The sequence below is a fragment of the Calonectris borealis genome, chromosome 1, assembly GCF_964195595.1.
Source record: "Calonectris borealis chromosome 1, bCalBor7.hap1.2, whole genome shotgun sequence".
In the NCBI taxonomy this organism is placed as follows: Eukaryota; Metazoa; Chordata; class Aves; order Procellariiformes; family Procellariidae; genus Calonectris; species Calonectris borealis.
The window spans coordinates 17673165-17697468 of NC_134312.1; the positions used below are offsets into that span (position 1 = coordinate 17673165).

Here is a 24304-nt window from a genome sequence, read left to right on the forward strand (position 1 = left end):
AGAAAAGTCCTGAAGAGATGTGAAAACAAGTGGCTTTGAAAGCAGAAACCATTGAATTCAGCTACTGCACACTGATAGATGTCCAGTTATAATTTTAAATCAGTAAATTATTTCTAAATGTTCCTTTTAGGAATGAATGAGGATGTGGAAATCTCATTAACTATGGGGAGTGCTTAGGAAGGAAGGGAGGTAATTAGTCCTGCAGTTTCTCTGTCATACTTGTTCAGACTGCACAAATTTGTAATGGCCTTTTCCGTGTGCAGACAGTACAGCGAGATCCTTCCCTGATGTACTTTCTAGAGGAACATCAAGAAAGAGAACTATATATCCATCTATATTGCTGCAACCTGCCCAGTACAGTGGGATCCCTCTTCCCACTCTCCATTTGCCGACCAGTGTCCCACTTGGTTCCCTTCCTGAGGAGCGAAAGATGAAGGGAACATTTGAAAGCACCTATATGGTCTGATAAATGAGTGATAATGAAATCGCACGACCGACATGTTTTTGTTTCAAGCAGTGATCTTTTCAATCATACAACTCCCTGTCAAGTAAAGCTTGCTGTGGCTGGTGTTATGTTGTCAAAGCTGCTGCTTCATTAGAGATATCTACATGGATGGCTGAAGACTTCTGGACTGAAGCCTGAAGTGTTCTCAAGACAGGTTGGCAGCTGGAGGCTGTGGATAGTGCAAATGTAATTTGAAGCCTTGCACACATGTAGAATGGCAAAAGCATTTGTGTTTTCCAAAATCTGTTCACTTTTAATGGATGAGAATATTATTCTTGACTCGTTTTGAAATACGAGACCAATAATGCCTGCTACTTGCCATACATTTTTAGAACATTTTTCTCTCCGTTTTTCAGACCATTATTTAAATTTTGCAAGTTTTTAAAAAGATATTTTTAAAATTGCTTGGTATCTGTGCATTTCAAGAGCTTACAACATAACATTTTAAATAATACTTGACACCTGTTCCTCTCATTGTGAAGATGACTCTAGTGATGATGGCAGAATTCAAGGTTCATGCATTAAACTGTGGTTTTGTTCTAGTACTGTGTCAGCTTGCAATATGGAATCCGTTTGCATTTATTACTGTGGGAAAAGACGGGGCTCTGAAGAGCTTTCCTGGCAGGCATTGCAGTAAATATAGAACACAAAGGCATAAGTAATGCAACAAATCTGATACTAAATTATTTAGTAGTCGTAAGATGAAATTGAGCTGTCGGTGACAGGAAATGGCTAAACCACACTTCTCCTTCCAGTGGATGGTATTTCCCTGGATCCTAAGTGCAATGTGCAATGAGTGTTTTGAATCTTGCGAAAGGGCATAAGTTTGGTTTTCTCTTGTCGTGGTTGTATTATCTCAGCTATGGAAACCGTGGAGGTTCCAGTGCTTCCTTTACCTAAAAGGGGAAAAAATTCTTCATCTGTAGCATTTCACATTGTTTGCGTTTTCTTTGTAGGACGGAAGAGGTGCCTGCAGCTCAGCAACCTGCAAAGCCACAGACACAAGCCAATGGAACAGGTAATCTTGGTCAGATCTCTACTAGAAGTTTGATTCAGTTGGATTTTTTTACCCCTTCTGTTTGATCTTTGGAAGATCAAACCTTGCTGAAAAACTTGCTGGATCCTTAAGCAAGCTTCTGAAGAAGCCGAATATGAAAGACCATTTGAGCGGCTTCTCACCCCTCTGTACATGATTCTGCATTTACTTTTTGTAGTTGACTTTGCACACCTGAGCAAGGAATTGATTTATTTTGTATTGTAAAGCCTTTAGGAATGTAATGAAACCTGTTGCCTTCATCATTCTTGCATGCCTTGCTGATCCTTGACTTACCAGAAAACAGGTGTAATACATAGAAAAGATGTTCTATTTTGTTCTCAACTGCAAAAGCTTTTTTATGCCATTAACCATATTACTTCTTCCTTTTTTTAAAAGAAAAGACATTCTGGAGATGAATAAGTTTAAGAGTTACTAATTATTTTGGACATCTCCACAGTCTACATTTCTCAAGCTGCGGCTTATCATGAATTCAATAATACAGTGATTTCTGAAAGAACTAAGGCAACAGGCCTCAATCTTTCAGTACACTTAAGCTTTCCTCCCCATACCTCTTCATTGAGACAACCACTTAGGCTTTTAAATCTGCGGATTAAATTTGAAGTTGCTCCGCCTGTTCTCCCATAATGTCAATACTTTCTGTTAAGTGAACTACAACCTGACATATTTTTCTGTCTTGTATGTTCAAAATTTCTTTCTCAGTACTATCTGAAGTATTAGCATGTGGGAAGCTACTTCATATTTTTTTATTTTCAAATATAAGTTTTGTCTCAGCTGTAAAATGCCACTAAATTCTTTGTTTTTTTAGGAATCACTGCCATTCATTAATAAATAGTTTGATTCTATTTTCTGAGCCCCTGTTGCTTTTTCTCACATGCTTAAAAGCACCATTTTGGCTATTGTAGTTGGCTGATTAATCTTTCATGCTTCTGTTTAATCATATCTGAATTTTATGGAGTTCTGTACTAAGTTTGGTCCTGGAATAGTTGTGATGAGTGTCCTCTTTGTGACAGTGCTGTATTGACCTACCTTTCCAAAGAACAGTCAGTCTATTCCTTCTAGACAGTGATTTTCTGAGTTATAGGTAAAGCAAAAGGTGATTGTTTTGTTCTCACCTGCACTGCCTTAAGGCTTTTACCCTTATGTTATTTCCATATACTTATATATTTATGTTAAATTTTTCCACTGAAACTGACATACAGAAAGTGTGCATTGCTTCATTACTTTGCCATATGAGACTTTCCAGGCAGTATTATGACTATATATTCCATATATAGAAAGTGACATATACAGTATAATTTCTCTAGCCTGGCTTTGGAAAAAAGAAAGTGCACGTTTATATATACACACACACGCGCGCGTGCGCGCACACACAACACACACAAAACCTTTACAGCCTATAAATGATTGGAAAGTGGTAGTAAAAACACCTCTTGCAGAATCTTGCTTAAGTTTGCACCTCCCTTTCCTGTCAAATTCATGTGGCTGCAAGGTGGTTGTCCTGCTCTCTGCTTAGGAGTGTTTGCTTTACGCTTGCTTTTCTGGAGGTGACCCTTCAGCACAATAGGAGCGCTGAGATTTACGTCAGTCTTTTGTTTACAGGAACCTCTTAACCAGAAAATGTTTTTACAGTGTTCGCTAAAAATTCTTGTTTGTTAGGATGTTTAAGTAATCTCTCTACTTCTGGTAATAAGATGCTTCCATGTGCTGTACTTAGAGCAAAGCAGGAGTCACCTTTAGTCCTGTTTTACCAGCTTAGGGCAGTCAGGGTTCCTGTGCAATGGCAGAAGTAAATGCGTAGTGAGTTTCCGTGAAGAGTGTTGGTGTAGGACAGGAAAGCTGTACAAAGTCTGCTTCCCAGCAAAGCCTGGTGTGTGGGAACAGAGGCAGGCTTTGTATGAACATGTCTTCTAGTATTATCCTGATACTTAGTGCTTCTTTTTTATAGATAAGCGTAGTCACACAGTCTGTTCAAGACTCCAGAAGTGGTTTTGTGACAAATTTGGGGAGTATGTTGAGGACTTCAGATTTCAGCCAGAAGAGAATACAGTGGAAACAGAAGAGCCACTTAGTGCTAGAAGGTAAATCTCTAACGTGATTGTGAGAAGTTGTTGGCTTCTTTACAAGTTGCTTTTTTTCCCCTCTTGTCTTGTTTTTACAACCTTTTACATGGTTTAAGCAAGTGTTTGCCTAACAACTAATAAAACTGAAAGTACAGAACCATCTCAAAAGGTTTGTGAATGCTTTGGCCAAAACATGAAATTTGAAGTTTATCTGCTGTCTGAGGTAGAATAAGAGTTATATTATTTACCAGGTTCCATCATATGCCTCTTGAAAACCGTGGAGAAAGACATAGTTAGGCTGGAGAGCTTTTACATTTCAATTTTTGATATGATGCAAGGTAGGCTGTATTAGTTACTAGAAACACATTTCATAACAGGCAAGAACGAAGCTTTATGCACAAACATCTAATTTATAACGGTGAGCAATGTTTCAGGGACCAAATGCACACAACTGTGCACTACTTGCCTATTTAACAAGTTGCTTTTATCCATTATTTTTCAGGTTGACTGAAAATATGAGAAGATTAAGTAAGTACTTAGCAATATTTTATTTTCTGGAAGTAAAAATAGTTCTTAGTAACCCTGTTGGGAGGATTGCTGCATTTTAAAATACAGTGTTTTGAAATACTTCTGCCAGTTCATAGGCAGAAATTATTCTGAAATCCTGAATTAGTGTTTGGAGTGCAAAGTAACTTAGAGGAGCAGTGGTAGAAGCTTGCCTTTAATCTTGAATTACATAGGGTATCTCTGAACTAAAAATGTACTGTGAATTAAAATGTGTAAACATGTAATGAATGAGAACAGAGTATTTGTGGAATGGTAAAAGTAATAGTGTTCAGACACTTATGCCTGAGCTACTTGTAGTTCACTTGCTAGGCTATATGCTTTCAAAGAAGGAGGGGTTGGACGATGCATATCCTCAGCGTGTCTTGCATTTCTTTCTCTTGGATAGCTGATAAATTGTTTTGGAAGGTGGAGAATGCAAGATGGCAGGTTAGACAAAGTAGTTAAGCCCTCCAAAAGTTCTGTGCAGCAAAGAATTGCTAACCTGAAAAAAAAAAAATGGCTGATTTGTGCTCCAAATTGTAGGGGGGAAGTGAAGTTGAAATAAGGGTCTGTAATCTCCATATAAGGTCAGTTTTGTTCTTCTTATTCTAATACTGGTATTCATTCTAGTTTCATTTGGGAGAATACTTGTGACCTGTTCTCAGTGGTGGGCGTGCATTGCCTTCAGGATAGCTTTAAAAAAAAGCAGTATTAAGCTTAAGCTTTGAGTGATTCTTAACTTCCACTAGGTGAGCCACAAAATCTAGATCCCTATTGTCCACGGGTGCCTGACAACCACCTGGAGCTCCTTTGGTTGCTCTCAAGACCCCTGTTGTTGTCAGCAGTTTCCAGGTGTTGACTTCCCTGCAGGTTCGGTGTAGAATGGTGGAGCAGAACTTGAGTCCATGACCTCCTCCAGTGCCTCGAGTGTGCCCTTCCGCTTACCTTCATCTGCTGCTTTGGTTGTCCCACTGATGCTCAAGGAAATCTAGTCCTAGTTGTTTAATTACTTCCCATAGGGAATGTATCAAGGATAGCTGAAACTCAAGCCAAACAAACTAGGACAGCAAGTCACAGGCTGCCTCGAGGAAAGCTTTTAAAGTTGTGAGCTGTACTGCAAATGCGGGTGGGTACTCCTGGGGCCCCCAGGAGTCTTCAGTCTTCTCAGCAGGGAAGGCAAAACCGGTGTGTTCCAGCAGAGAAAGCAAAGGTCTTCTTGCAGCAGCTCTCGCCTGTTTTCTCATGTCCCCTAGCTAGTTTGCCCAAGTGGTAAAAGAGCTTAGAGGAATAGGAAGGGTAAAGGAAAAGTGTTTTTTAGGGAGCTGAGGAAGAGCTCCTCTTGCGGTCTCTGGCTGGCTGTGGCCATCTGCGCGTGGGAGTGACGCCTCTCCCGGCCCAGGTTTGTCTCCCGTGCGCGACAGCGAGAGCAAAGGTCTGCAGAGGTGGGAGACAAACGTCTTCAGGCAGCAAGGTCCTGTGTCTCTTGGCTTAGGAAGAGTAAGCAGCAAAGTGCTACCAATGAATAGATTCCTGCAGAAACGTAGCCAAGAGAGATATAGCCTGGTTTTAAGCTAGCTTGGTCAAGCAGCAGCAAGTTGTTCCTTGGTGGCTTGGAGTCCAGTCAGGCTGATTTACCTTGTTCTAAAGTGGGGTGAACTGACCTGTGCAGAGGTCTTTGAGGTTGTATGAACAGGGCTCAGAACAGACTGCTATCAGCATCCAGGGTACCCTTGTAAAGGACATTGATTCCTACCCCCCCCCCAATTTTTAAGAGTTTAGACATAACCTTTGTCTTGAATAACACCAGTTTTTGAAAATGCATTCCTTAACTAATTATTCAGTTACATTGATGGATTTCATTTTTCTTAATTTGGATAAGCCTTTTTATCATTACATGTCTTCAATATTCCTATTAGTTTTCTAATTTGGTTGGTTGTCATTTACAAGTTAATTAACCACTGCCAGCTAATTCTAACAGTTGTGTTTTTTCTCTGCTTCTGTTTAGAGAGAGGTGCCAAACCTGTTACTAATTTTGTGAAGAATCTTTCTGCCTTATCAGACTGGTATTCTATCTACACTTCTGCTATTGCCTTTATTGTAAGTTATCCTATTCCTCCAGGAATAGTAAGGACTTTTAAAATGTATTATTTACTGAAATTCATTGAAACTGCCATATCTGAGTGGGGGTTGTGCTACAGTTTAAGTCAAATCAAATAGGGTGATTTCATTTAACACAAAATACCAGTAGTTGTCACTTCAGTTATATTTCAAAGCCACTTAAATGGTGTATTCTGGGTTTATGATAGCATAGTTTTGTAACTCTTAAAAGAACTTAAAACAATTTGGGCATTGTTCTCTCATTTCTTGTTTCCTGTGTCCCAGTCCTGTAATTTGATGGTTACTTCAGCCTCTGCAATATCTCTTGTCCAGGGCTGAAATGCTGATAGTGGCTATGTTTGATAAGAAGCTATCGTTCACCATCAGTGCTCTTTGCCATTCTTCAGGATCGTACTTACTGATGAGAGACAAAATGCCTTGATTTGATTATCATTTAATGGCTGTGAGCTAAATTCAAGCATTCCCATGCTATGTAAGGAGGTTTGCATGCCACAAAGTGACATAACTATTTAATGGAGTTTTGATTTGTTTTCCTTCTAATTGTTAATTAAATGATCTAAATTGTTTTGGTCACAGTATAAATGAAATATTTTGATCTCGAAGGAAATTATTCCGGTAGTTGTAGCTGAATGAACCTGTTTGGTGAAAACGTCACACACTTTTTCATTAAATGACCCCTTCCTGCAAGTTATAGAGCCCTATTTAATGCTACTTTGCACAGCACAGCTGAAGGAATATTGAGGAGGAGACTTCCCCCTTACAGTGCCCTGTGTCTGTCCCTTCTCGTAATCTACTGATTTTTCTCTTGCCTGTCCCGACAAACCCATTCTTCAGATAAAAGCTGAAAGAAGGAACTTCAGCTGTGGTTCAGAAAGCTTCTGGACTTCGGAGCCAGAGCGATGCTTCGTTTTGGGGTTACCAGTAAAGAGCCTAACATCTCTCGGCAGGGAGGATGTAGTCCCTTTATTTTCAGAAGCTGGGGGAGGGACAGAATACCTTTTGAAACACTTTGTGTTTGTACTCGTTAGGTAAAATAAAACCTGTTTTCCTGTAATCTTTTTAAGCTTGGTAAAAATATGGGATTTAATTGACCTGAAATAATAGAGCGAGAGTTTATGCTGTTGCCCTGTATGGGGCTAATTCTTATAACTCTTCTACTAGACCATTGCTTCAACTGCCCTAGGTGAGGTTAGACCGTATCATGGTTACATAGCAGATTCACAGACTTTAGCGTTTACTTTTTCTTTTTCTTACCTCTTCATGTAATTGCAGTGTTGGAAATACTCAATACTCTCTCTCAAGCAGCTGAGAACGAGTTAATCGTCATATCCGGATGGTTCAATCTTAGTTTCAACTTTACATTCGCAAATACAGTGCTGTTGTTAGTCATAGTGTGGCTAAAATTTATTCATTTTTGTGACCTGAATTGCATGATTCTGAACCCAGTAGTACAGTGGGAAACGATATTTCATGCAAGTCACTGTACCCCAGTTTATAATCCACATCTCTCTTTTTCTCTTTTTTTTTCTTTTTTTTTTTTTTTTCTCCTTAATCTGCAGATTTACATGAATGCTGTATGGCATGGCTGGGCCATTCCTATGTTCTTATTTTTAGCAATTTTGAGGTTGTCCCTAAATTACCTCATAGCCAGGTATTTACTTAAATACTAGATTATGATCCTGTAATGCTTTGCTTGAAAGATGTTTTATTATTCTTGCACTGAGTTGTAAACTGTTACTTTTTCTAACGTTGTGAGTTAAGTCTAACAAAGTGAAATTCACACTCTAGTATCCTTAATTTCATTGCTCAATTTCTATAATTTTTGACTATTCTAAGGAATTACCTTCCTATCCTGTGACTTGAGTCATCATAAATGATGCTGCATGTTCTCAGACAAATCCCTCAGCACGTTAAAATTGTAAAATAAAATTCTGCAGCATTCAGAGTAGTTGGAGAACGTCACCTTAAATATTGAAGCCTGCTGCTTTTCCCTGGAGAGGATTTTCACCTAGGCCTAAAATTGCAATTTTGCCTTTTTCAGTAGCTCTTGGCATACTTTATCCAAAGTATCTTCCATTTGTAAATTCAGTTTCTATTAAAAATTAAGACTTTTTAAAAAATGTACATTTTCTGTACTGGGAGGATCTTTTTAAAATGCTATTTTAGGCTGATGGTGTTTTCCCCCATAAAATGGTAGAGACGACCTTAATGTGCATATTTTAAAATAATTTTCTGACTTCTTAATTGATACTTACTGTCTGACACTCTATTCTTTGAAAATTGCTGGTAGCAAATAGGCTTCTGAATAAGTTGATGTAATTTTGTTCTCATGAAAAAACAAGAAAAAATATTCCTAATTCCTATTCTCTGCACCCAGTTCACTTTTGTGGTAAAACCCACAAGCAGTGATTCTGTGTAGTATCTACCTACCTAATATTTTATTTTATTTTTTTAAATGTATATACCTTTAAAGCTGTCTATGGTTGGCCAATGTATATACCTTTAAAGTTGTCTATGGCTTTTGTTATGTTGTGGGTTCTTCATTAATTTGGGGATTATTTTATTATTTTTTTAAGCCATAGTGCTTATTGCAGAAAACTACTTTTTAACCTCTTACAAATAATCCGTGTTGGCAGGTGAAGAAGAAGTACTTGCTCTCTTTAACTATTTCCATAACTTCTAGGGGTTGGAGAATACAGTGGAGCATTGTGCCTGAAGTTTCTGAACCCGTGGTAGGTCTTTGATCGGGTTGACCTGTATGCCTGTGGTAAAAGTTGCACCTTTAAAATCTTCCTCAGCATTTATGTGGGTTGTTGTGAAAGGAAGGAAGAGTGAGGTGCCAAGAAAGACACTACAACCTTTTTCTTTTTCTTGCAATTTAGAAATCTTCACTAACAGCACTCTTAGGTTTGGGTATTTCACTCTAAAATATTCCAAACTTGAATCACATTTCTGGAATCAATGTTAATATGCCAGCTTGGGACAAGTTAGATCCTGTGGGATCTTCAAGAAGCCTTGCATTCTGTTTTCTTTGTAACATTTTGAAATTAATGTTTGCATACCCTGCTTTAAGCAGGAAGGATTTTAAGTGTTAATGTAAGATGGAGCTCTTTGAATTCCAAACCTTTCACTAATACTTAGTGAGGCCTTGCTTCCAGGATAATTTTGTGGCTCTTAAAAAGCCAATAATCTATTTAAATAAATAAATTTAAAAGTTCTAGATGTAAAACTTCTATCAAAAATGACATTTCTGTGCTAGACCAGAAATAGATCAGTTTAAGTGTGTGGTCATAGACTGAAAGTCGTTGTAACTGTGCTACTCCAAAGACTTAATTATGTCTTTCACAGCCTCATATTAATATGTTTGCATATACCATGGTGGAAAAGCATTGAGAACTAAAGATAACCAGCAATGAAAGACATAAACAGTAGATCTGAAACAAAGGATGAACTTGGTACATTTAGAGACTGTTTAAAGTGAGAGGACTATTGCCAAGAATGTTGAGGGGTCGCCTTGTCATGAGGAGTTTTGTAAAATACCAGTTTCAGCTGAGCTGAAAATTAATGGATTGTCTCTTTCTTGCCCAAGGAACCCCCAAAAGAGGACCTGACCGTGTCTGAAAAGTTTCAGCTTGTTCTAGATGTGGCTCAGAAGGCGCAGGTACTGTGCTGCTCTCAGACCTCTCCAGCTGCTTCCTTAGAAACAAGGAGGTTCATAGTCCAAGTAGTGAAAGGATGTTGTTGTGCAGCATGTGAAAGCAAACACTCAAACAAGCAATATTTTTCTTGCATAGGGATCTTTACCTAATAGCAATAGAGATCTCAGTAAGATTTCTGGAGCTTCTGAAATGGCACAATGCTTCAGAGAACTGGTTGAGCTTCTCCAGTCACAGCTCTGAGCAAGGTCTGGAGGGGAACAGAAGCAGCTTCTGACAGTTTTTCTGCAAGTGAGCCTCTGATAATGTAGATCAGGTGGCAAATTTTACCAATGTACTGGAGTGTGGCTCCATATCCCAAATCTGCTAGTTGCAAAACTGGTGTAGGAGACCCTATTCCTTCAAGATTTAGCTGAAGGCTACTGTCTGTTTAGCTGTGTTAATTCAACAGCTTGTACAGCATCTCTGAAATAGCGTGTTTTAAACACCACCACCCACTCTGCCGCAGCCCTGAAATCTGCTGCTTGTGTGGGAGGGGGTGAAGGAAGGTTTTCTCCCAGCTCCATCAGTTTGATGAGCTACCCTAGCAGCTGAGTGACTCCACCATCCCGTTGAACTGCAGCCTTGTGCCATGTCTAACAATGTGCCACTGCTAACGTAGCTTACCTTTCTCTTGCCAACTGTGTACGCTCATCTCCTTACTTCCGGTGGTGGTGCATATGTTTATATGAACACCTTTGGAAATTTATTGGGAAGATGAAATTTACAGGTGCTGTGACAACAGGGATTGGTCAGAGATGGCTGTCGTCGTTTGACCCCAACCGGCAACTCAGCCCCACCCAGCCGCTCGCTCACTCCTCCCCAGTGGGATGGGGGAGAGAATCTGAAGAGTAAAAGTGAGAAAACTTTTATGGCTTGAGATAGAGACAGTTTAATAGGGAAAGCAAAAGCCGCGTGCACAAGTAGAAGCAAATCAAGGAGTTCATTCACTGCTTCCCATGGGCAGGCAGGTGTTCAGCCATCTCCAGGAAAAAAGGGCTCCATCACGCGTAATGGTGACTTGGGAAGACAAACTCCATCACTCCAAACGTCCCCCCCTTCCTTCTTCCTCCCCCAGCTTTATATGCTGAGCATGACGTCATATGGTGTGGGATATCCCTTTGGTCAGTTGGGGTCAGCTGTCCCAGCTGTGTCCCCTCCCAGCTTCTTGGGCACCCCCAGCCTGCTCGCTGGTGGGGTGGGGTGAGAGGCAGAAGAGGCCTTGACTCTGTGTAAGCACTGCTCAGCAGTAACAAAAACATCCCTGTGTTATCAGCACTGTTTCCAGCACAAACCCAAAACATAGCCCCATGCTAGCTACTATGAAGAAAATTAACTCTATCCCAGCCAAAACCAGCACAATGGCTAAATAACCCTCTTAGTCCTGAGCAGTGGTCAGTTTGCATCAATAATTGTTGGAATTACGTGGAATCTAGTAACTCCAAGGGTGTATTATAAAAACCTGATGATGGTGTGTTTTCAAAGAAGCTAACAGTCCAACAATTGATGAACTCAGTAACCATCTCTGGACATTTCAGTGCTCAAAATGTGTGAAGAAACTTCCCATTTTGTTACCTACTGACAGAAGCTCTTAACTTTTAGATTGACAGCTTAATTTAAATTTTTTGCAGTGATGTAAACACTTCCCAGTTGTGACATTGGGGTCAAATAGCTTCTTCACGTCTAACAATCAATCATGAGTTACAGAACAAGGTGTTAAATGAGATGGACGTCATCGAGTATTGCTATTCTGTTGTGTATTTACTCAGCTGTGAAGTATATAAATGGCTAAAAATGAATTTAAAAAAGTAACTTCTGGGAATTGCTTATTACCAACAGAGTAAGATAACTCTGTTAGTTTCTATTATGTGGAGAAAAAAACAAAATAATGCAGGACTTGGTTTTAATTCTCTTGCTTCTTATGCAGAACCTTTTTGGCAAGATGGCAGACATACTGGAAAAAATTAAAAAGTAAGTTATCTGACTTGAGTCTTTTTTCCCTCTTAAAACAAGACTTGACCAATGTCTGGAGCGCTAGTAATAAATTTTGTTTCTTTTGTTTTTTTTCAGCTTGTTCATGTGGGTCCAGCCAGAAATAACACAGAAGCTCTACATTACTCTCTGGGCAGCTTTTATTGCATCCTGCTTTTTGCCCTACAGGATTATTGGGCTTGCAATGGGTAAACACAATAAATAATTGACCTGTTACAGTCTAGACTTAATGTGTTAAAACTTAACATGATCTTCAGAGGGAGAATTTCAGAGTTTAAGAAAGAAAACCCTGTATTAATAAATAATGCTGTATTTTAAAGTATTTTCATTGTGCTTGGCATCGTTTGTCATGTGCATTTCGAAACCCATCACTGAGTACATAATATAATAGAAAAAGACTGGATAATGTATTCTTTCCTTGAAGAGGGGAAGTTTGTGATGAGCTGTTAGCAGACGTCTTCAGACTGTCAGCTATAAGGCTTCCAGGAAGCCCTATATTTTGGGCTTGTTTTGCTCATACATCCTTGCAAATGAAATATGTGGGACCACATAGAAGGCACAAAGGTGACAGGGTTGGAAAAAAATGAAAAGGTTAATGGGACTACTTTTAAAACTTGGAGGATAGGCTGGACAAAATGAACAGATTACTGTGGGTGAAGTTGCAGATACTTAAACTCTCAACTGGGAATTGGGAAAAGAGGGTTCTCGCTATAGCATGAGACTGTGTTTTCTCTAAGATATGAAGCCATGTCCCATGAACCAAGAATTCTCTTTTTTTTTTTTTCATTAAAGTAATGATATGATCAAATGAGTATTACTTTTAGTGGCACTGAACTTCAAACTGTGTTAGCTTGAACATAAACGTAGGTTTGCTTGACCTGGCAATTGAATTAGATGTATGAGGAATTATTTTTTTACTCTGACTCTTAGAAAGAGATCTGAATTGCATTCAGTAAAGTTTTGAGAGAGTATTCTAAGCCCTTTTTAATCTGGCAGAATGCAAGGAAATATCTTCTATAAAATAAGAGGACATACTGGACTGGAAGACAGAGTTTAATGTAGTACATGAGAGCCCTCTGTTGCCACTTGAATTCTTGCAAGGAGCTGCACAGTTTAATGCTCTGGTGTGTTTTCTCTTTTGGAAGTATGTCATGTTTTCAGAGTGCTTGTGGTAATAAGGAATGTATGTTTGATCTATTTTAATGTTCTTCTGCATAATAAGAAGCTACATAAGGGGATGGGGAGGAAGGAATCTGGGCAGGGGAGGAAAAGAAAAATAATTTCCTGCCTTTGGAAGAAGAATCAAAATACTAAAACCAAAAGAATGGTTTCGCACTATGGCTGAAGATACTTACAGAATTTGGTTTCGTTCATGAACTTATTAAAACATGATCAAAACAGTGATGTTCTTAATGCCCCTTCAACATGCATACTAAAGTGACCTTTTTTTCAGGACTCTATGCTGGAATCAAGTTTTTCCTGATTGATTTTATCTTCAAACGATGCCCCAGACTAAGAGCTAAGTATGATACTCCTTATATCATCTGGACAAGTCTCCCAACAGATCCTCAGCTCAAAGAAAGGTCTAATGCGACAGTGTCGAGACGGGTAAGGCTAATAAATCTTTTTGTCCCTCTGTTCCCAACATCTGAAAATCAGATCCCTTTCTCCCTTCCCCTTTTCCCCAGTGACTAGAGCACATTAAAGGGAACGTTAATTAAATTCTAACAGTCAATGTTAGTTCTTTTTTATTATTTTTCTAGATCCACAGAGTTTTTATACGGATTCTGTTTCTTATATGAAAGGAATCTATTATCAAAATGTGTATATAAACATATATGTGTATCTTGGAAATTGTGTGAAGCTAAATGCACAAAAATAACACCATCCATATTCGTATCAATTTCTGTAACATACATTCTGTGTGATTTTATTGTCAAAATTTAGTCTTTCTGTATTCCCTTTCTTTGTTCTCAAACATTCTTTTTTAGCGGAAATTCAGCTGCTTGTGTAGATTGAAGAACAGCTAGTTAAAAAAAAGGCTTGAGTATAATACGCAGCTTACTAATGGGATAAGCATTAACAGAGGTAATAAAGTAGTTTACAGATTTAGGCATTATGTCTTACAGCTATTTGTATTAGATGACCTTATAGCATAGTGGTGATAAATGACTTTTCACCATGTTGGTACTCCAACAGTAAATTTTTCTTTTGTTAAAATCTCATAGTTAAATCTTTAAGTGTTGTGTTTGTGCATCTTTGCAAATTGTTTTGGGGCCTGACATGATAACTGAAAAGCAAGTCATGCTTTTCCATATCCCTGAATTTGTCAACATTTATTAGTTTAAAAAAAAATGGTTGTACTAAAACTTAAGTCTAATCCCATTTTAGCATTTGCTTAATGCCTCTTATCACAATATCTAATTGCATTCGTGGAGTATCTGAGTACTGTCACAAGCTCCCTGACTAAAATGTGCAGCACTTAGCAATAATTCAGCCTGGGTACACAACTGAAGAACAAAAGGGATAAACACATGAACCCTCAGTTGTTAACCTGTGAAGAAGAAGAAGAAGAAATATGGGGTCCTGGGAGAGATGGAGCAGTTGGTGGTAAAATGATACCTGCAGCATAATCTGAGTATTTCAGAAGGAAGTAGAAGAGAAAGACAGCCTCTGACAGAAAGTGAGTCTTTTGCTCCTGTTTTCCAAGGGACAAGGGAGGTGAATGAGCGCTTGGACAGAGCTGTCTGTAGCCTGTATTTCTCCTGCTTGCAGAAGATGGGCTTAAAAGTTTCTGTGTCTCTCAAGCTTACAGGTTATCCTTCACATACTGTGGTGGTTGTGGCAGCTTCTTGCTAGGTCCCTCTAATCTGCCTTAGAGGTGGAAGGGCTCTGAATTGCTGAACTTGAATCCATAAACTTAGAGAGTAATTATTCCTTCTGGCTTTTCCTTATGGCTTAAGTTTTGACAAGTAGACCAGGGTTTTAGTACTACTGTGTCTGATTTGATTGGCTTGACTTGTCTCCCTGGAAAGGATGTGCAGGACTGCATTATCTGCTTCCAAATGCCTTTGAAAACATTAACTTGGTCTCAATAATTTTAGACAAACTTTCTTACCCCTTGAGAGATTTCTGGGAACCTTGTAGTGTAAAAAATACATCTTTTTTGTACGAAAAGGTAAAAACCAAATAGGTTTTTCATTTTTTTCCCATAGAAAAGTCAGAGCCCAAAAGCGTGTAGTGTCAGCATATGTGCATTTGCTTTAGCTTCTTATCATTAAACAGCATACAAGACACCGCAAACCTAGACAGGATGCAATATTCATTGCCTATACCACCATTCTGATCCCGTGTCCTTAGGGAAAAATCCTGACAACAGTTTCTGCTGGGGTTAAGGTTGTATGTCAAAAGCTGATGACAGATCAAGTGAAAAGGAATACCTCCAGGTATTCCTACCTCCAGGATGTTGGTGATGTTTTTAGACAGCCAGGACTCTTCTAGCATTACAAATCCAATCACTTCCAGTTAGATTTAAGGCTTATCAAAATTGGATGCAATACTTTTCTTTTAGTAATTGACCATAGGTTGTCTCAAGCCTGGGTGGTTATGGATGAATTAGCTGCTTCTTTTAAGAGTAGAGGAGACATCTGCCTGTTTTAGGAAGGACTAGAAGTAAGGGCAGAAGTTTCTCACATCTTCAGCCACTGGATGGGATGTGGTACTGAAGTTTAAACACCTTTTTTTAATCTCTTTATGTAACAGGTAGGTAGGAAGCAGTGTAGCAGAGAGCAGGAATAATCCTCCTTCCAGTGCAAAAAGCATTAGACCTCTTGCCCTGACCTTTTGTATGTTTTGGGCCATGGAGCTTCACCTGGAAACGTGCATATGGAGCCAAATAACTTGTCCAAGAAAGCCTTCCAAAAATTCATCTGATCTTTACTTGCACACAAATTGTTGGAGAAGCTGTTATTTTCCTTGGTTCCAGGGGCTCGATCGTTGCTAAGGGCACAGCAGAGGGGCAGTAACTGAAGCAAGAGTACAGTTATCGTCAACCGTTTGCTTTCCACATCAACTTTCTTTATTCTTTTCCCCTGAGGCATCGTTGTATTACAGTTACCCTAAAAGCTGGATGGTAAATACCCTCTGTCATGCCTGTTTTGTCAGTCTGGTTTCTAGTCAGTGATTGCAGTGTTCATTTTTTCATTTGCTTTGGATTTCTTTTGTTAGTGCTAAATCCTGCAGAGTGTCAAGTGCTGCCAACCTGTGTGCAAAAAAAAACCAGCAGAGGCTGGTTGGCCTCCAACAGCATCGGGCCTTCACAGAAGAACGGCTTAGTCCTGAGCTTGCATGTTGTCAGTTTGCCAGTTGTTTAACTGCATGTGTATGGTAGGACTAAGGACAGAGCTGTTCATGCTTCGATGACAAAAGCCAGCCTTTGGAATCATGTGGTGCCCTGCCAAGATGAAAAAGCAAACACAAGCAAGCTTTCCAAAAGAAACTGCCTGCTGTCCTTCCAGAAGCAAGGCTTGTTTGCTAGGGCATCTCCAGTGGTTCAGGAGCTCTGTTTAAAAGTAGATTTTACTCAAGTACTTTGGTTTTGAGAACTCCATGCTACTTTTTTTCCCCGCTAAGGATGCTGACAACCATTCTGATTTTATTTCACATGTCAACACTCTCAAAATTCAGTGCATCTTCAAAGCAAAGGAAAGATCAATGGCTCTAACACAACCTGAATAAATTGAACTGGTGTGCTCTAACCACTGATAACTCTTCTTTTTTTAATTGCATTCATTGTGTGTAGTCTCTTGATTTGTGAGCAAGATCTTGCAGCTTCATTCGGTTCATGTTTTATTCTATGTATTATACTATTAAATAGACTTCACTTTTTTTCTTTTGTCACTGTCACATTTGTGTTGTTTGTTTCTTTTCCTGCTAGCTGTCAGGGCATGAAAAGGTATGGATCATAGCGTGAAAAACTTCCTTTCAATTTCAGCATATGTGTTCCTAATGAGCTGATGCAGTTTTGTGTGGCTTTTTCTTTGGTTGCTCTTTTTTCTTTCTAAACTTACTTTGTGCAATAATATTTTGTGCTTGGTTTGTCTCTTGAAGACAAGCCAAGTATTGATAATATATTAACTGTTATTAGTCCCACTAGTATAATAATCGGAGTTGTGTGCAGTGACTTAGCTGTATCTAATCAGATATACCCTTTGCTATAGAAAAATGGTATTTTAAGATAGGTACATCTAGCACTATGTGCTTTCACCCCTGCAAAGGGCGTCCATCAAAGGGCAGTAGATTGAAAGGTGATCTTCAGATAGGACATTAGAGCTTTGTGCTATAGCAATAGTATAGTGCAATAGTCCAAAGTTAACTTTATTGAAGTAGTTAACAAAAATTGTTGCCTTACAGATTTTTTTTTTTTAGGAAGAATAGTTAGCCAAGTTATTTTTAAGAGCACAGCTTAAATGTTGCAGTTCAAATTTTGGAATCGTGTTTGTTTTTCTGCAGCTTCAAACAGCAGCATCCAGAAGTTACGTGGGCTCAAGCGCCCCAACCGGAATAAGCAGAGATGAAGACACAAGTCGTTTTCATACCACCAAGAGGGGGAATTTCCATGAAGTTTTTAACCTGTCAGAAAATGAGCGTCCTTTGGCAGGTATTATGCAACAGGAAGGCTACACTAGTAGAGTATTTTCTAAAAAGCCAAGGATAGTTTAAAGTTGAATTCCTTTTCTGTGCAATGTACTGGTATAAGCCTTTGCTTAAAGAGACTTGCTTTAAATTAGGATGAATGGAGACTATCTCTTTCATTCCACATCCTTATAGTTGTTTGAAAGAATGCACAGCCTGGTGTGCCTTTTGTGGTAATGCAAATGGAATAGGCAAGTTAAAGGGAATAATTGTGTGGGTGGGTTTTGGTTTGTTTTTTTTTTTAAACCAGTGTTAAAACAGATGTTATGATGCCCAAAAACACCTTATTTAGGCTTTTCTTTGTAAACGTTTCTGGTTTTAAGTTTAATTTTCAGTGTTTTCTGCTGTTCTATAAAGAAACTGTTGGGGGTAATGCCTGTCTCTTTCTTTTTCTTAAAGTAAGATTTCTTGTTATGACTTTTTCAGTGTGTGAAAATGGCTGGCGCTGTTGCTTGATTAACAGAGATAGGAAGATGCCTACAGACTACATCAGGAATGGAGTTCTTTATGTCACAGAAAAGTGAGTCATTGCACTCCACACATTTCTTAGGAGGGAAATGCAACAGACATTAAAAAAATTGAATCTAAAAGTAATCCTTTAACAATGTTTTGAAACAAAAATGCCTTTTCATGGTGCTTTAAAACCTCAAGAAAACAGGAGAGGGAGAGTGGAATCTAGGGTGTGGTAATGCTTAACAAATGTGATTTTGCCTTGGAAAGGCTTGCATAGGAAGCTGCATAGTAGCTACAGTTCTTGATGTGGATAATATACTATCTATCTATACATATACTAAAAAAGAAACCTAAAAGCTAAGTGTATTTTGAGAGTTGTGATAAGTGGTTATTTGGCAAATAGTCTTAGTTTCTTTTTTTAAAGCAAGTTGAATGTATAGCTTCCTTGAAACAATGTGCAGTGAAAAGAAAACAGAAATTCAAGCCTTAGTTTCAAAACTAGTACTTGATTTTTATTTTTTTTAATCCTTACTTACTCCCTCCCAGGGCTGAATAACTATCATGACTACTGTTTGGGTCTTGCTCTGAAATTCCTTTGGAGTGTAATGAATGGAAGTAAAGCTCATCTGTATGCAATGTCACCTAGTGATGGAGACCACTCTCCAGCGTTTAGAAATCTGAGCTTTTGTCTGCACCACAATAACGTGAAACTAACGCAGTGTTTTCCATTAATCTTCTTTTAGGATAGTAAAAGATTTATAAGCCTTTTGAGATTTGGTATTTCAACTGTTTAAGAATATACGTGCTTCCTGTGTCTTTAAAATGCCTGTCAGGTTTAACCATTCAGTGCAGTAATATAAATACAAGATTTTTTTGCGTGTGCATGCTGTATGTTCTGGGCTTTCAGGCACATTAGCCAGTTGCTAGAATTTATGAATGTTTGCTCTAAATTAGAATCCATAACTGAATTGCGTATTGTGTGCCTCTTTCTTTTTTTTGAAGCTGATTTTAACCTGTGAGATTTTCAATTTCAGTGAAAAGCGACAGGAGGGATATTGAGAGCTTTGTTTTAGAATACTGTATCAAAATGAGCATTTTCTTTCCTTGTCTTCAGTTACTTGTGCTTTGAAAGCTCCAAATCCGGCTCATCTAAAAGAAATAAAGTTATAAAGCTAACGGATATAACAGATATTCAGAAGGTATGTCTGTTTTGTGTTGCAAATAGGTGAGAAAGCTGGTTTTCTGTTCAGCTAGTCCTGTTTTGCTTTTCTGCTTAGGTTATTTTGAAAAAGCTTGCCATTGATAATTTTTGTAAGTAAAGTGTAATTCTTTGATCAAGAATATTTCCCAGAACTGCGTGTTTAGCCATTTGGACTCACCACAAGCAAGCTGATTATGAGCATAAAAACAAAGTAGTTTACTAAATCCTTACACTTCTGAATTATTTTAAAATTAAAGTTTTGTTGTTTCTTAACTCCTGCATTGACTAGAGCTGTGTAGGCTTTAAGGAGATTTATTGTTAGCAGGAATTGTGTAATACTAACTTCAGTTTGAGTGTTGCTATCAGTAGATGCACCATCTTAAAAGTAGGTGCCTCGGAGGGAAGAGGGATTATTGTCTGTGGAGGAAGGTAAATCATTAGAATAGCCAGACTGGATCAGGCTGAGGTTTCATCTAGTCGGGATCCCATCACTAACAAAGGCAAGAAGTGGATGATTGGAAGCATGGCAAGTGCAATGTGATCCTTCCTCTGGTCGAGTTTTATCAGCCTGCAGTCACCAATGGCTTTATCGGTGCCTTGCATCACTCTATATGACATTTAATGTCACTTTTTGTTACCCTCTCTGCACTTGTCCTACTCTTAAACACAGACACTCCTGCTTTCTACTACATCCTGTGGCTGTGAGTGCCACAGATTAAATAATGCTGTGCAAAGAAATACCTCAGCCCGGTGTCTACTGCTTAAGTATCTCCAGATTTTCAAATGAATTCCTTCTATTTTTATCAAATGTCTATAAAGCAGACAACTTATGCTCAACTTCAACATTCCTGTTGGAATTAATAATGCGTATGCATGGATTTTAAACATCATACTTGAAGTAATGCTGGCTCTTTGTTTAGTAGGTCTTTACTGCCATAAAGGTCCTTTTGCATCCGTGTAGTTTTTTCAGCGATGATGAGACAGGGATCATGCAGCCAAGCATAAAAATGTACTGCGCCTGGTTTTATTTGGGGGTGGGAAACACAGGCCAGAGTCGGCGTCTCTTCCCCCTTGGGGATATTCCCCAGTTCAGGCAATTGTATTCTTTCATAGCATTACAGATTTTCTTTAAAAAGAAAAACAACCTATACATTCCCTGTTTGTCTATTTAATTTTGAAAAAGAAGCTCTTTCTGGTCTGCTTGCTGCTCCTTTAAGTAGTGGGTGAATGTTACTTCTAGGGAAGCCTCTAGGTGATACTCACAGGCACGTTCTCACGTATGTATATAGACACAGGGCCGGGCTGTACTGCCTGCCCGCACCACCCAGCTGCCAGCGTGGTCCCTGGCATGGTGGCTGGGCCAGCTCCCACGCGCCGCAGCGGTGCCGGGGTGCTCGGTTTGTGCCGGGGCTGGTTCCAGCAGGCAGGCTGGGTGCGGCGGCGCCTGGGAGGAGGAGGAGAGCAGGCTCTTGCTCTACTAGTGACGCTGTGCCCATTGACTCCGGGGTCAGAGAACAGCGTCTGGCCTCTTCTTGTTTGTAAGAGAGGTCTGTTAGTTGTGTCTGGGAGGATACATCAGTGACGAGTTGTGTAACCTTCTCAGCACCTTTTGCAATTGTTCAGTACATAACATCTCTTTGGTCTGTGTTTTTTTTCTTTTTAGTATAAAGTGCTCTCTGTTCTCCCGGGATCAGGGATGGGTATTGCTGTATCAACACCATCTACACAGAAAGTAAGTAGCTAGCTGTATCTGTACCGCTGTGTTTGACTTCATGTCCTTTTTTTCTTCCTTCTCTGGCTACGCCCAGCATAAAGGCTGTTTTTTGCCCCTTATGCCAGTGTTTGGCTTTTTTTTTTTTTAATTCACTTGTCTATTATTCAGTATATTTGGCTTCAGAATTTTAATGATTTAAACATTTGGCTTGTTCTACTGCATCTGGACTATTTTACTATACCACTTCAGAAAAATTTGCTCCATTATTTCATTGCCTCCATTGACCGTTCCCTCAGCATCCTTCATCAGGAGCACGGGGGCTGCTCTGCTGTGCAGTCTGGAATGAAAAGCTGATGGCTTGACAGTATCTATGGATGAGGAGGCTTTGGGGTGGAAGGGCCTGACAGATGCAGTTGTTTCAGTCTTACGGTGCTAAAGAATTAAGCTTCTGTAAGCCTCAAATACCCTTTGGCCGACTGAAGCTTTTCTTAACATATGACTGAACCTTATTTTAAACTAATCACCTATAAATAACTTTTCTCCAAGTCACACGACTGTTGTACCAGGCTTTCTGCTCGTTGTTTGATACTGAGAAGTACTTCTTAATTATGAGGTTGAAAATGTTCATCTACCTGAATAAATAATCTATGAGCTGAAACAAAGAGGCATTGATAAAGATTTTTTAGAAATCTTTAATGGAGGCAGAGGTCAATCAGGAAAACATCATGCACTGAGCAGATGGAAGGAAAGAGAGTTGAAATGTTCTCCATTGCTAGGACTCTGTGCAGATGCATTTTATGCCATGGTTGTTTTAAGAAGAAGATGGAGAAGTGAAAAAATCTTAGAAACTCTGCCATATATCCAAGGATTTAGTAGAGAAAAGGATTTTTATGTCTTTATTAATGCACTTCAAGTACAGTTCGTCTCTTGTTCTTATTGATCTGGCCAAAACTATACCTAGAGGAAGATTTTTCTTTTGTGGACTGACATGATCTTTTTTTCTGTCATTTAGCCTTTGGTGTTTGGTGCCATGGTACACAGAGATGAAGCTTTTGAGACGATTTTCAACCAATATGTGAAAATAACCTCTGCATCGTCAAGCAGTGAGAGCTAGTACCTTACCTTAGAAGATCTAAAGGAAACTTTCTTATTTTACAACTTGGTAGTGAAAAAAATGAACATCCTCATCTATTTTGCAATAATTTTTCTTGTCTGGTGGTTTATATTCTATCTGTTACATAAATCAAATGTATTTTATATATGCCTTCATGTTTGTTTTTAAGGTTTTTGTAAAAAAAAAAAAAAAAGAAACAAAACAGTGGAAGTGCTGTCATCACTATTAGCCTTGCACATTAAGCACTTTTAATGTTTATTTACTGACATTAGAAGCTGGGAAGATACTTGGAGAACTGACTAAACAATGAAGTGAAACAGATTGATCCCTTTAAGTCCACTGATACCACTAGAGATACATTTGTCCGTTTATCTTAGTTTTTTTTCTCCCCGAGATGTGAGAACGATGACTGCAGCAGCCTGAAGTCTGTTTCTTCAGCTCAGAGTTTTTAATTGGGTTCTTTATTAAAACTGATAGCAACACCAAGAAAGTATTATCATCTTAGTATTTCCATATTTATAACGGCACTTGAAACAACTCCTTCTTGCTAATTCTTGCTTTGCAGAAGGGTATTTTACCGGTTTGGTTAGGTTCAGTTTTTCCTGTGTAGACATTTAAATTGCTTGTACAGTGAATTGGAGGAGAAAGTTTGTAACTATATCTTCCTTTCCTAATGAACCAAAGTAAGAGGAAGGAAGGCAGGCAGATACTTTTTATAAAAGAGGGCACCAAGATGTTGTTCCTAAAATGTTAGGCATCGTATATTTGTATTTCTGTAGATACTTGTCATAGAAGGGCTCAACTATTGTACATGTTGTATGTACAAGGTGTTTGTATGTTAATGCATTAAAGACTTGCAGGCTTTTTGTGTTGGGGGAGGTGGGAATAATTAAACTAAACTGAGACATGGCTTTTTTTTTTTAATTTGGCTTTTCTCTTGAGTTACCTTGTAATAAAATAACACTATAATATAGCAGCTGAAAGCACTAGTTCCTTTTCAAAGCATAATTTGAGGGGCATTGGTATGTAGCTGTCTTTCCCCTTGCAAAATTAAATTTTAGTAACAATTAAACTCAACTGCCAGGTAAAACAGGAAGGCTGTGCTCCTTCTCTAAACTCTCTCAGGCCTTTCTAGCAGCAAAGCACATATTGACCTTTGTCTTTAATATTAGAAAGCTTTTGTACTCTCTATAATAGCACCCATCTGAGAGGTTTAGAATTTTATTTGCATTTGCATGAAAGCACAGTAGGAGTTATGCCAAGCCTTCCAGTATGTCTTTTCCTTTGCTATGTCTTTTGAGTTGAGTAGTATGGATGTCTCCAGACGTTATATGAATGTCTCCAAAAAAAGCAATGGAGATGCAAATTCTTACGTAAAAATGGGACTTAATTTAATGGATTTTTTTTCTCTTTTTTTAAACAGGAATTTTCTTTCTGTGTAGGGAAAGGGGTAAAATGAAGGAGGGAGAGGGGAGACAAACACAGAGGGTGTTTAACTCTTAGCACAGTTTTTAATTAAAATCTCTCAACAAATGCAGCAGTAGTGAAGAAGGTGGCAGTCAAATGGTACAAACTTTATTTCAGTCTGGCCATGAAGAGGTATGATATGAAGAACTTAATATGAACTTGATATGAAGAATTACTGTTGAATACTGTGATTTGGTTGGGTATTGTAAAGTGAAACACTGGCAGGGTAAAACTCTGTGCCCTGAGTGGAAATGTGAATAAGAACGGGGGAGAATCCACCGTAATGGCTAACATGCTATTTTTGAGTTTTCCCTTTAGAGTAGCACTTCAACATGTCTCTACGTGACCTTAAAAAGGAGTGCATTTCTCACACCTCCTTAGGTATGGTGTAACTCAGGGCCTGAAAACTTAAAATATAAGTAAAGCTAGTGGGAAATCCGTTTTGCCACCGTGTAATATGGATTAGCTTTGCAATTTATGGTTTCTTCACTTTACACATTCAGGTTTTTATGTTTAAGTAAAAATCCTTGATCTTTAATTTTTCTCATCAAGCTTACTTTAAAATCAATTAATCTCTTTTTGTAATTGCTGTGTATTATCATTTGGCTTTCCTTTCTAGAAGCTTCCTTGAATAGTAAGTGTGGCTAACAAATAGGCATTAAAATCGCTTAATGTTATGTAAATTTTA

The 24304-nt window shown here is 38.7% G+C and overlaps 1 protein-coding gene across 2 annotated transcripts in view; it reads left to right on the forward strand.

Annotated features, from left to right (window-relative positions):
* Positions 1-23837, forward strand: part of GRAMD4 (GRAM domain containing 4) — a 78518-nt gene extending 54681 nt beyond the window's left edge. Inside the window, exons 5-20 of one of the 2 annotated variants that reach the window (XM_075146001.1) lie at positions 1462-1523; positions 3508-3640; positions 4125-4150; positions 6174-6265; positions 7846-7937; positions 8970-9018; positions 9876-9947; positions 11909-11952; positions 12052-12161; positions 13427-13581; positions 17485-17632; positions 18094-18187; positions 19235-19319; positions 20985-21053; positions 22048-22144; positions 23688-23837. In XM_075146001.1, coding sequence (XP_075002102.1) covers positions 1462-1523; positions 3508-3640; positions 4125-4150; positions 6174-6265; positions 7846-7937; positions 8970-9018; positions 9876-9947; positions 11909-11952; positions 12052-12161; positions 13427-13581; positions 17485-17632; positions 18094-18187; positions 19235-19319; positions 20985-21053; positions 22048-22144; positions 23688-23773 — 1414 coding nt within the window. In that variant the 3' untranslated portion in view covers positions 23774-23837. Of the gene's footprint in view, positions 1-1461; positions 1524-3507; positions 3641-4124; positions 4151-6173; positions 6266-7845; positions 7938-8969; positions 9019-9875; positions 9948-11908; positions 11953-12051; positions 12162-13426; positions 13582-17484; positions 17633-18093; positions 18188-19234; positions 19320-20984; positions 21054-22047; positions 23125-23687 lie in introns of those variants that run through there. The other variant, XM_075145993.1, reaches the window with a different exon arrangement.
* Positions 23838-24304: the final 467 nt, after the last annotated feature.